At 37.7% G+C, this 13,096-nt stretch overlaps 1 protein-coding gene across 6 annotated transcripts in view; it reads left to right on the forward strand.

Moving 5' to 3' along the window:
• The first annotated feature begins 771 nt into the window (after positions 1–771).
• PPP1R1C (protein phosphatase 1 regulatory inhibitor subunit 1C) overlaps positions 772–13,096 on the forward strand; it is a 121,093-nt gene continuing 108,768 nt past the window's right edge. For 5 of the 6 annotated variants that reach the window (XR_005990574.1, XM_041773235.1, XM_041773233.1 and 2 more), the window contains exons 1-3: positions 772–848; positions 1,680–1,709; positions 3,385–3,445. Coding sequence is in view for 5 of the 6 variants with exons in the window: in XM_041773235.1 (XP_041629169.1) it covers positions 786–848; positions 1,680–1,709; positions 3,385–3,445 (154 nt within the window). In the remaining variant the exon portion in view is untranslated. Of the gene's footprint in view, positions 849–1,379; positions 1,710–3,384; positions 3,446–13,096 lie in introns of those variants that run through there. The other variant, XM_041773232.1, reaches the window with a different exon arrangement.

Here is a 13,096-nt window from a genome sequence, read left to right on the forward strand (position 1 = left end):
GACAAGGATGAGTGCATCACAAAATGTCTTGCCGGTCAGCACTGTTCTCCAGCTGAAAGTGCTTTCACATCCACATCTTCATTTGCTTTTTCCCCTAGTGGGTATAGAAAACCACTTGAATAATGCATGTTACTTTCCGTATTCTTTCAACAGAACGTTGCATACTTAAATCATTAAGATGGATTCCTGGTATGGACTCAGAATTTAAACAAAAGAGAAAAAAACCTCATTTGTAAATACCTGGAATAATATTTCAGTACCTAAATGTATTCTATAAATCCAAAAACACATTAAAAATCTAGTATTCTTCAAACCAAATCTTTCAAATATGAGACCAGAGCACTCAAGTTCGTTCTCCCATTAGACAGCTTCATTTTCAGGCTTCCCTTTGCAAAAGGAGCTGGATGCAGGAAGGCCATCTAGCCATGCTGTCGCCTCCCCTTGGATACTAACTGACGTGAGGTCAGGCTACTGTCTGCCTCTACCTTCCCCACAGCCAGTATGACCATCTTCCTCTATCATTCTGGAGAAAACCCCTTCTATGCTTTTTTTTTTTCCAAGTCCTTTTCTGTACACATATCCCCACTATTGACAATAAAGCACAATGTGAGGTTTCACTAATGTTTTCTAGTCACTTCTGTTTTCTTCCAAATCAGAGAATATAGCTGGCTCCACCAGGAAATGAAACAGAGGTCATTATTGCAGCAGTGACTTTCAAGCTGTTTGCTAAATTTAGCTGTCCAATACTTTCCGCTCTAATGATAACTGTGAACTACAGTTATAGAATGCTGGAACAGAACAGGAGCTTAAAGGTCACCAAGTCCAATCCCATCGTTTTTCTAATGGAGGTACGGGGGCCTAGACGTAGGCTGTGATTTGCTTGTGAATGGTAGAAGTGGAACTTGAATTAAAATCTGCTCAGTCTAGGGCAGTGGTATCCTTACTATGCCACAGATACTCTGCTTCCCCTGGTCAGTCTTACCTAACCAGATCTCATAGCATAAATATAGCTGATATTATTGGGTGTGGCTTACCTTCTGTGGCCATTCATCAATTTGGTGGCTGAATGCAAAATGGCACAGGTGTCTGACTTACAAGTTACTACAAGAGAAATGAAATGATTTCATACCCAAACCCTGCCCCCAATTCTAAAAACTTCCTGCTTTATGTTCATCAATAATGAATGGCCCATCCCTGCAATACTCAGAGGGAGCTTACATTGCACTTTTGAGCAGCCGGTTAGTAATGTACAGTGGATAGAGCCTTTCTTTCAAATCCCAGGGCAGCGGGTCCTTCAAGGCTAGCATTGCATTTTCAATTAGCTGCTGAGTGAATGCTTGGCATGTGTATTAGTGAAGAAGCACACAATTAGCTTATTGTTCCTTTCTGTATTGTGCTGAGAGGTTCTAAGAGATTGGTGGGGGAACAGGCAAGCCAGGCATCACTGTGGAGTTGAAGAAGGGATTTACCCAGACCTCGGCATCTTCACTTGCTCGCTCTGGAATTACAGCTATTTATTACGAAGTGCCCTGTGTGGCTGGGCGGAGTGTGCCTGAGGATACACATCCCAGACACCACCTGGGGTTAGTCTTTCTGAGCGCTTCCCGTCTCTAATTCTCGTCATTATCATGGAGCCCAACAGTCCTAAAAAGATACAATTTGCTGTGCCTTTATTCCAGAGTCAGATTGCACCTGAAGCAGCAGAGCAGGTAAGTGGACTTGGGTGGGGACCAGGTCCTGTATATAAGGTAATATATAAGGCCCTGGATATAAGCTTTCATTGAAAGCTTCTCTACCTCTTGAATTTGTTAAACTTTGTGACTCTCCAGGATATGTGAATGAGAAATAAGCTGGTTTCCATATGGCACTTGTATTTGAGTTGCACTGGGGGACCTACTGGCTAAAATGCAGCCCTTCATGTGATAAAATATTAGCACTCATTAGGGAAAAAAAATGGTTATATTAGTGATTCAGATTTGGATCTGGAAATGTCTGCTTTTGCTTACTAAATTAACAAGTTCAACATTTAGAGAAACAAACAATTATCAGAATTAGCAACCTTTTATTTCATTATTTATAAAATAGATTCATTTAACAATGAAAGCATTAAACCTTGGAATAATTTCAGATTATTGGGTTAATATTTTTAATGTTTTTCATCATATATTCAAAGCAGTAATTATAAATGTAGCTAATATATGACAGGATTTGTAGATGGTATGTATAATTTTAAAGACATTTTTTCAGATATTAAAATAGTATTAAATACCTCTTGGATTCCTTTTCTATGTCTAATATATCTATATAACTATATTTCTGTACTTTTGTCTCTCTTTTTCATCTAAGATTGGTTTACATCTGTATCACCTTTTATATTCAGATTTACTTAGAGTCTTGATGCAATAGAACCACTTAAAGACCATTTGTGGTAAAATACAACAGTTGGGAGGCAAAAGCAGAAAAAAATTTATGGGATCTTCAATCTAACTCATTAATTTTTACAACCTAAATTATCCTTGAACACTTTTCCAGATATTTTATACAACATCTTAAGAATAATTACTGAAACTAAGATTCATACCTTTCTAGGATGTTTTGATAATCTGAAACAGATCCTCCCAGACTCAGGCCAGACAAACATAACCTTGAACATGTATCTGTATTGAATGGGACATTGGTTCTGTCCTAGACAAAATGTCATTGGCAAATTTTATCCTCTATCCTACTGACTTATATTTTAAGAACTTACCTATATGTTTAGGAAATAAAGAACACTTTAGAAAGTCTAATCATAATATGCTCCTGTAACTCTTAAAATAAGGAAAGAATCCACAGCAAACCTATTAGTTTTAAATGAATTACTCTCATAAAATCCATACTCATTCCTTCTTTGTCCTAAATATCTTATTAGAAAATAAGAAAACCTTATAATATTAATAAAAATGAAGAACTCTTGTTATTAAATTTAACCTGCTAGAAATTTAAGTTTTCTAAGCTTCTCTTAACCTATTTAGAAAAAGGATAACGGATCTTGAAAGCATCATTATGGGACTCTAAGAGGGCCATTAAAATTAGCAAGTCATCCTTGTACCTACACTGCATATTATTTCAGTGGCATCATTTGATTATATACAACTATTTCTTTTCTGTGGAATGGTAGCTTTTTTGGTCCTAGAAGGCGATACTAATATCTGAAAGTTCTACTCCCTGGCTTTCTGTAATTCAAAATAGTGAACACCTACTGTACGCTCTCCAGAAATTTGCCTGTTTTTTTTTTTTTTTATGTTGGGAAAAGATGAGGATGGAACAGCTTTGCAAGCTGTAGAGTAACTGGGGGGAATGTCTGACTCTCACTGACCTTAGCTGGGGCTTTGTTGTTCACAGATAAGAAAAAGAAGACCTACACCAGCATCGCTTGTGATTCTCAATGAACATAATCCCCCAGGTAAAGAAGCATGATGTCTTTGCACTGATGGAACAGAATAGAATTGTTTGAAGAGCATCAAAGAGTATGTCATTGCCAAAAGATTTAAATTTAGGATTTCAGTCAGTCATAATTTAACATGCTAGTCTATAAAAATGCGTCATAAACAAAATCAGAAATAAATATAGAAACTGTCTCAGTCAACAGCCTGCTTTCCTCTAGAATGGGATGACACACTGGTGATGATATAATAAAATGGTTTGTTGTTTGTATAGAGTCTGGTTCAGTGCTTATTAATGAGGCTAGTAGAAAGTTGTTTAATTAGGTTCCGAAGCTCAAATTACAGTCTAAGAGATGCTTGTATCTTTACAGAGTAGGTTTTTTATTTATGAAAGCTTGTCATGGGGCAATGAGCTAGCACTGGCTACAGCTCTGTTGCTGATGTCATGTCTGAAAAATGCAATTGACAAGTAACCAGATCAATTTTCAGCAGTGCCCATCTGAGAGTCCATTCTGAAGGGTTGCATCCATTTGTTGAGGTTTTACTTTCCATTTCCTGTAAAAAGTAAAGCTGCCTTATTCCTGATAAATGACTGTGATCTGCAATACACAAACATTATTTACTTATTGAATGGAGATGATTTTAATCTCACATTTAAGTGCTGTTTCTAGAAATACAAGTAAGACAGCAAAGGTCATGGCATTAATTTGGGCACAGGCAGGACTTGGTGTTGGGTTTTTTATAGGTCTGAACAATGTGGGTGGACAAAAGGAGATTGAATAATAGAAACATAGTAAGTCTAAATACAAGCTGTAGTGAATGATTTGTTTAAGAATTTCAAGGCAAGGTAGTCTGATTTTTTTTCAGGTTCCTGCAGCAAAAAAATCAAACACTTACATAGCTTCCCTAGTAAAAATGATCTAGAACCATGATGACTGGAGAAATAAACCTAAGGACCAAACAAACAAACAAACAAACAAAAAACAGTAACAAAAAGAATACCACCACACTGAACCAAACCAAACCTAGATACTAATCTTCCCTATCCGTGTGGTTTGGGGTGGGTAAGGGACAACATCTCCAAGTTTTATTTTATCTACAATATAGAGAAAATGTCCATCCTTTCTACTTTACAGAGTTCTTGCAATGATTGAAAGAATTAATGTGAATACTCCTTAAAAACTGTAAAGTGCAACAAATCTTAGGTGTCATTAGCTGATGTATTCTGGAATACAATCTTTGCATGATATTTAGCAGATAACAGGATTGTCATAATCTCACCTGTACTAAATATTTCTGCCAGACCCCAAAATTCCTCATGTTCCAACTATTCTCTGAACATCTGTACTAAACAAAACAAAATAACAGCAACAACAAAAACCTCAAGTGTTAAATTGCTTTTTTAAGCAATTGTTTCTTCCAGCCACAAAAAGCTGCATCTTCTTTAACAAAAATTGCATTCAGCTCTAAACCCTGGTAAACTAAATAAAACTCTTCAATTTTACTGAATCTCCCCAGGAAGTAACTGCCTGTTCTTGGAATCACCCGTCATTAATGCTGTTTAAAATTCAAATCTCTGAAAAAAACTTTACTTTGAATTAATGTAGCAAAGAATATTAAATTTTCCATTATACAGACACAATTAACAAACCCTCCCAATTCATATAATGAGACAGATATCTTATAATCCACTGTTAAATGAATTAAACATAGCTTCTTTTTTTTTTTTTTTTAACCTTTCCTGGAGTTTGCAAGAATAGTCAGTTATAAAGTATCTGAAAGAAAAATTTGCTTTTAGATTCAGAAAAACATATGCATTGTTTATATCTGATAGAGAGGAAGCAGAATAGAAAGATATTTTAACATGTACATCCAGATTGTTTGCTAGTTTATCTGTGTGGTCTAAACACATAGATGAGGCAGGCATTTGATTGGTAGGACTTCAGGGGCAGCAAAATGTGCCCTCAGTCCTTTTCTATCCAATGGCCCAGAATTCTCAGCAGTAGAAACACTATGGAAACAGACACATAACCTGGATACCTCACCCTTGGGCATAGGGCAACAAACACAATTTAACTCAAAAACAATGGGAAGCAGAACTAAAAATTTTGAATCGAAGTCCTCATGCCTTAAAAAAAATTGATAGCAAGGAGCGTGTCTTTATGGTGGAGAGGGCAGAAACTAGGTTTGCTTCTCAAGTGCCAGAAGGCAGTAAAAAGACACGTGAAACCTGACCATGTAAAGGTCGAAAAGCACAGAAGACAAATTTCAACTTTTTCAAATATTTTCTGGGGCTAGCGGTGTGAGTGACCTTATAGCAAACTGCTTATTTTTCTGTATTTTCAGTTCATCTTCTGACTAAGGGCCTATTTATGATGAGCTCTCTGAGGCTATACAGTAGAGCTTCACTGTCTATTCTTATATTGTGTGCTGTTCGCTTTTACTCTTATATAATCTATAGTTAACCGGCTTGGTTTGTCTATTTTTATTTAGTGTAATACATACAAATCCTATTGAGAAATAAATGGCAATGTCAATTTCTTCAATTTACTTCAAATATCTAGATTTACTTAAACATTATTTGTCTGTAAGTAAACTTAGGAGAAGATTTTATATTTGGCTACCAGTATTAGAAATCTAGAATTGAAAAGAACTTCCGAAAATATCTAATCTAACCACATATCTTTGTAAAAGATACAAAAATCAACCCAAGTCCCTGAGACTTGCTCCATTTTGTATACCTCAAAGAAGATTCCATAATTACCCCTACTTTTCAATTCTTGATCCAATAATTTTAGATGTTAGAAAATAGTTTTATCGAACTTGAGTAATACTCCCACTTTATTATAAAATAACTGCTTGTTTACTCTCTCCGATAAAAGTTTATTTACTCACCTCTCCAAATACAAAAAAAGAATTCTTTATTATTTTCTTTCTAAACTGAATACTCCTAGTCCCTATGAGAGCCTTCATGAACTCTATCCAAATTTTCCTTGTCTCTTGGCCTTTAGAACCCAGAACTGGACATGGTATTTTCAAAAGAAGCCATCCTACACCTTCTGAATATTACAGTTTGTGGCATTCATTTTCTTCCACGTACTTTAAGCAGAAACAATATGGTTACGATTAAATTTAGTGAACCTGACTGATACCTATTATGCATGAGTGAACTCTAAGAGGCCTGGAACTTAGTAAAGGTTTGGGTAGGTACTCAGAAGAGTTTTGGCATCATTTAAAAGTTTATTGTACATCTAAAAAGTGGGACCAGAAATACAAAGTAAAATAGTTTTCTGGGGCTGTTTCTTGAACTTCCTATCACAGCTGAATTTTGGGGAGAATGACTTTCTCTTCGACACTTTTGGCTTTACACATTCTTAGAAATGAGGAATAAGAACAAAGGGATTTTCTCACATAAGTGAGGATCCTAAAAAATTAGTTAATATGAGACATACGAACTAAATACCACATTGCCTCTGCTCAACCTTGAGCCAGTAAGTCTAGTCAGTAAAGAAAACTGGGTTTCCAAATTGATTGGGCTGTTTGACTCCATAGACGGAAAAAGAAGCCACAGTCAATTCTCAATGTTCTCAAATTCTCAATGTTCATATAAGGTTCTTTTTTGTTTTTTTAAAGATTTTATTTATTTATTCATAACAGGCAGAGAGAGAGGCAAAGACACAGGCAGAGGGAGAAGTAGGCTCCCTGTGGGGAGCCCGATGTGGGACTCGATCCCAGGACCCCGGGGTCATGCCCTGAGCCGAAGGCAGACGCTCAATCACTAAGCCACCCAGGCGTCCCATTGCATATGACTTTCTAAATGAGGCTTGCATTTTCGGACCCTGATACTAAGTTAGCTAATGAGGTTTTGGAAGCTCTGGATTGATAACTCTGAGACTTTGAATGACAGCTGGAGAACATTGCTGGACTGAGATTGAGTGGTTCAAAACAGAGGGGCTCCAGGAATTTCCGATGATGGGAGGCTCTGCAGGGTCAACAAAATTAAAGTGGAGATTTGTTTCCAGTGGTAGGACAGTCATCTGTACACAATCTCTTACCATGGGGCCCTCTATTTTACCAAATTATTTGACTTCTGTAGTCAAAAGGCAACAGGCATCTTGAGTGCAAGCTCCAAGAATCACATTTGGAGGATTTTCCTGGAACCTCAGGACAGGGAAGACATCATGAACTCCATACCTAGAGGTGCCTGTCTCCTCCAAGGACCTCCAATAAAATCCACTCAAAATGCACAAAGGACTCACAGTCCAGTTTTGTTTCTTTCTCAGTTTTCTTATCTTCTTTGGGAATGTGGCTGTAATTCATTCTGATCCACAGTCCTTGTTGATTATTCAGCATTTGTTTTGCCTTCTCACTATTAATGGCAATATAAATATAAAACAAAGACAAGTTCAATGTTTGAAAATACTTGGGAAGTAACTGGTATTATTTCTAAGGAATTTTCAGAAAATCCTTTTTTTGGGGGATGGCCTGGGTGGCTCAGCGGTTGAGCATCTACCTGCAGCTCAGGTTGTGACCCCGAGTCCCAGGATTGAGTCTCACCTCAGGCTCCCTGGAGGGAGCCTGCTTCTCACTCTGCCTATGTCTCTGCCTCTCTGTGTGTGTGTGTGTGTCATGAATAAATATATAAAATCTTTTTAAAAAGCCATTTTTTCCTCTTCAGATTTATTTCTATGAGTTATTAAATACCAAACCATGCTGAATGATTTAAAGACAAGTGACACATGTGGCTTTCAGAGATTCATGTACTGCACAACTGATTGAATTATTTTTCCATAAATACTCAATCTGTGCAGCCAAGTAGTCCATTCAGTCAGAATAACCATGAGCCAAAGATGAGATTCTAATTCTCAGTAATGTCAAGGTTTGCTGTACTGTAAGTATTGAGAGGGACTAGCATAAGCTTCAAATTAAATGAAAGAAAAACATGAAAGGGCAAATCATAAAACTATAAAACAGTTCTTGAGTTCAGCAAAATTACTACTTTTGCTCATTTTGAATAATAATAGATAATTGCTTACTTTTTATGTTGATTTTAATTAGAAATAACTTAGTGAAATACGACAAAACGATGGTAGGAGTCAATTTACTTCATTTTTCTTGTCCTCTGCCTACTATTTTCATCAGCAGATGAAAATAACTCTAAGGTACTTTTGCATGATGTGGAGAGGCAGTGCTGGTAGCACGTAAAGCACTGGCTTTGGAGTAAGAGGTGGGTTTGAATCTCAGCTTTGCCAGTTACGGGTGGTGAGACACTGTGTGTGTAGTTTGCCTCTATCATACGGGGGACACTGAGGTGTGAGAAAATGCATAGCACAGTGCCTGCAACCAGGTAGGTTCTGAAGACATGAGACCTCCTGCATGATTATACCCAAGCCAAGAAATGCTGTGTTCTTCTAAAACCTATATTTCTTATCAGAAGATGGCCCAGCTCCTTTGCTATTCTGACTGCGGTGCCAGACCTGTCAGTGTCCTCAAGAGATAGAGGTTCTTGATAAGAGAGAAGATGTATCATATCTCCTAATTCATCAGGATAAGAATACACAATCATGGAATTGTTATGTATCTTATACTGTGATACTTGTCCAACTGAGTGTGTCTTGCTTATCAATAAAATTTCCATAAAATAAAGTCCCTTAGAATTTTCCTTTAAAAAAAAAAGCAAGCTACTGGGACACCTGGGCGGCTCAGTCGGTGAAACATTCGAAACATCCGGCTCTTCATTTCGGCTCAGGTCATGATCTGAGGGTCATGGGTTAGAGCACTGCGATGGGCTTAGTGAAAAGTCTGCTTATCCCTCTCCCTCTGCTCCTCCCCAGCTTGCTTGCTCTCTCTCTCTCTCAAATAAATAAATAATTTAAAAAAGCAAGCTACCGATGTCTATAAAATTACAAAAAGCAATAGAGATCTTTGTAGCAGATCTGTATTTGACCAAAAATGAAATCCATATTCGAATAGTATGTGCACAGGAAGAAGGTTGATTATTGACTATAAAAATCTTGTAGAGTAGGTGCCTGGGTGGCTCAGTCGGTTAAGCATCTGCCTTCAGCTCAGGTCATGATCTCAGGGTCCTGGGATTGAACCCCCACATCAGGCTTCGTCTCAGTGGGGAGCCTGCTTCTCCCTCTCCTCCCTGCTTGTGTTCTCTCGCTATCTCTGTCTCTGTCTCTCTCTCAAATAAAGAAATAAAATCTTTAAAACAATCTTTTAGGGATATCTATCAAACACTCATTTAATTTCACACTTTTATCTCCACTCCATCTGTCCTCACTTCCTTCCATACACCATCCCTGCACCATGTTTTGGCTAAGCTTTCTTTTCTGGTTCCTTCTTTTAGTTCTTCTGCCAGATCTTAAGGCTTAGTCTAGACAGGGTCATTTGTGTAAATCAGTCTCCATTTTTCCCACCAATTTAAATTGCAGCCCAAAACTCATTTAAATCTCAAAAATTTTCCCTGACTAGTTTCATCCATTGTCTGGCTTCTTTATTCCAATGGTCATCTCACTTCCAACTCTTGAAGCTATTTATCAGTTATATATCCAATACAATTCAGTAAGTATTTATTGAGTCCTTGTTCTAAATCCTCCAGGGATGTGTGATTTAAATAGTAGGGGATAATACGTGTACATGAACCAGGATACAAATGTAAATGACAGAAATCCCAACTGCTCAGACCATGGTAAGATTAATTCTGGCCAAGACATAGAAGAACTTATTTCACATGTTCCCTAATCTATAAAACATTTAAGTGACTTATTTTGATCTTAGGGCTTTAAGTTTTTAAGGATTAGGGCTGAGCTAAAATTTTACTATTTATTCCAAACTAGTACAGTGAATACCTAGTTGAGTAGATGTTAGATGCCCATAAGCTATTAAATTGAAATGGAGGGATCTCTGGGTGGCGCAGCGGTTTGCTGCCTGCCTTTGGCCCAGGGCGTGACCCTGGAGACCCGGGATCGAATCCCACATCGGGCTCCCGGTGCATGGAGCCTGCTTCTCCCTCTGCCTCTGTCTCTCTCTCTCTCTCTGTGACTATCATAAATAAATAAAAATTAAACAATTAAAAAAAAATAAATTGAAATGGATAGGGACGCCTGGGTGGTTCAGTGTTTGAGCATCTGCCTTCGGCTCAGGGCGTGATCTCAGATCCTGGGATCAAGTCCCACATCGGGCTCCTTGTGAGGACCTAACTTCTCCCTCTGCCTATGTCTCTGCCTCTGTCTCTGTGTCTCTCATGAATAAATAAATAAAATCTCTTAAAAATAAATAAATAAATAAATAAATAAATAAATAAATAAATAAATAAATAAAAAGATCCTCAAATCCAATGGCAATTCATCAAACTCTTTGAGTATTTACTCTGATTAGGAAACAGTGTTAGCTGTTCTAGGAAATAAAATAGATAAGTCACTATCTCTGCCCTCATGGAGAAACCTATATTTATAATTTAATACATGTTTATTGAGAATTTGTCACAACAGAATGTGACAGATATATAAAATATATTTATATTCAGTGTAGAAATGTCAGTACAGAAATGTCTATTGCTGGACATTCTGGGAAATCTGATTATATTATAGAGTACACTACAAAGACTAGGTGGCTTGACAAATGGCAACTATTATTTTGGGGAGGCAGGCACATAGCACTTAGGAGTAGAGACGCTGGAATCATTCAGGTCTAGATATAGGTCTCGGATGGTTGCTTACTGCCTATAAAGTTTATCCAAAGAAAGTGGCTTATCCTCCCAAGGCCTATTAAATGAGGAAGCCAGGTTCAAGTGCCTCTGAAATGCATGTTTCTTTTTTTTAATACTATCAATTTTCAGTAAATGCAAAATATATTCATTAAAGAAGGCTATTCTGAGACCATTGAATAAGTAGATGTGCATTTTTTGTCTGCAGAATAATACACATGTACCATATCATTATCAGTTGTTATGGAGAGTTTAAGGGCACATTCTGTCTCAAATTTAAGACTGAAAAAGTTACTAATGGCTCTTTCTAATTGTTTCTAGTTCATAGCCATATTTAAGGCAGACAGTAAATTAGTGGTACTTGGCAACCTCTAATAAAAACTCTAGCTAAGCTGTATAATGAATGGAGAGGAGTTATTTCCATGTTTCCTTACCTTAGAATTGCTCAAGAACAAGCTTCAAGCTTTGGGATTTTTTTTTCTCCCTTTCTCCCACCATTTTCTCTCTTGAATTTGACCAAGCAGTGACCTGACACTGTTCCAGCAATTCCAGACACAATTTGGTAGCAGAGTTTACCAGGGAATTAAACCGAAATGCCCCAGGGTCTCAGGCAGGTGACACAGAGAAGTACGGGGCTCCGTGTGGGACATTGTGATGGAGGATGCAAGCTCCATTCAAGTCTTTCAAATGAAACAAACATACAAAACAAGAAAGAAAAAGAAAGAAAGAAAGAAAGAAAGAAAGAAAGAAAGAAAGAAGAAAGAAAGAAAGAAAGAAAGAAAGAAAGAAAGAAAGAAAGAAAGAAAAGAAGAAAGAGAGAAAGAAAGAAAAAGAAAGAAAGAAAGAAAGAAAGAAAGAAAGAAAGAAAGAAAGAAAGAAAGACCACTGTGAGGGATGGAGGTGCCCAAGTGGGCAGCTTCCCTACTACCTCAAGTTGTACCTTCCAAAGTTATTATGGTTACTATACTCTACCTTCTTTTTTTTTAATAAATTAATTTTTTGTTGGTGTTCAATTTACCAACATACAGAATAACACCCAGTGCTCATCCCATCAAGTGTTCCCCTCAGTGCCCGTCCATTCACCCCCACCCCCCGCCCTCCTCCCCCTCCACCACCCCTAGTTCATTTCCCAGAGTTAGGAGTCTCATGTTCTGTCTCCCTTCCTGATATTTCCCACACATTTCCTCTCCCTTCCCTTCTATTCCCTTTCACTATTATTTATATTCACCAAATGAATGAGAACATACACTGTCCTTCTAAACTGCAAGTACTTGACTAGACATAGCACGTTCTTCCCAACACTAGAAAAGCAGTCTGCCTGGAGCTCAGATGGGACCTGTGAAAACCTGAGGGAGAGGGATGTCCTGAGGCCGATGTCCCAGCTGCAGAGCAGACTCCTGAGAATTCATCTCCACTCCCAGTCCGAATGCTGCCACTGTCTCCTCCACACCCTGTCCCCTTCCAATCTTCCCCAGTATTTCAGGGGCCCCTGGCACATGCTGAAAAATGTGACATCCATATCTGTGAGCCTTCCTTAGGCTGTGAGTAAAAGATTATCTTTGATTTAACTCAATGGCTTTGTATCACTCAGAGTAATTTGATATAATGATAATTACAGCGCTTAACAAAGCTAATAGGTGAAATAAATTGCCAAAATCTGCATCATCAAAGGGAGATATATTGACAGTCTGCTTAGAATACAATTACAGTTTGACCTTGGCAATAATGCTGGGGAAAAAGTACTGTGTAAAATGAGAAAAGCTAGGAAATTTGTTCCCTTCCTTCCTCCCCCGTCCTTTTCTTCCTCCCTCCTTCGCTCCCTCTTTCTTTCTTTCCATTCTCTGGGAGCAATTTTCTAGCATTATAGGAAACAATTTTCAAAATCATACTCTTTACAAATAAATACATACTGACACAAAGTGCACAAATGAAGATTGAGAACAACAGTTATTTTGGAATT

The sequence above is a fragment of the Vulpes lagopus genome, chromosome 11, assembly GCF_018345385.1.
Source record: "Vulpes lagopus strain Blue_001 chromosome 11, ASM1834538v1, whole genome shotgun sequence".
Lineage (NCBI taxonomy): Eukaryota > Metazoa > Chordata > Mammalia > Carnivora > Canidae > Vulpes > Vulpes lagopus.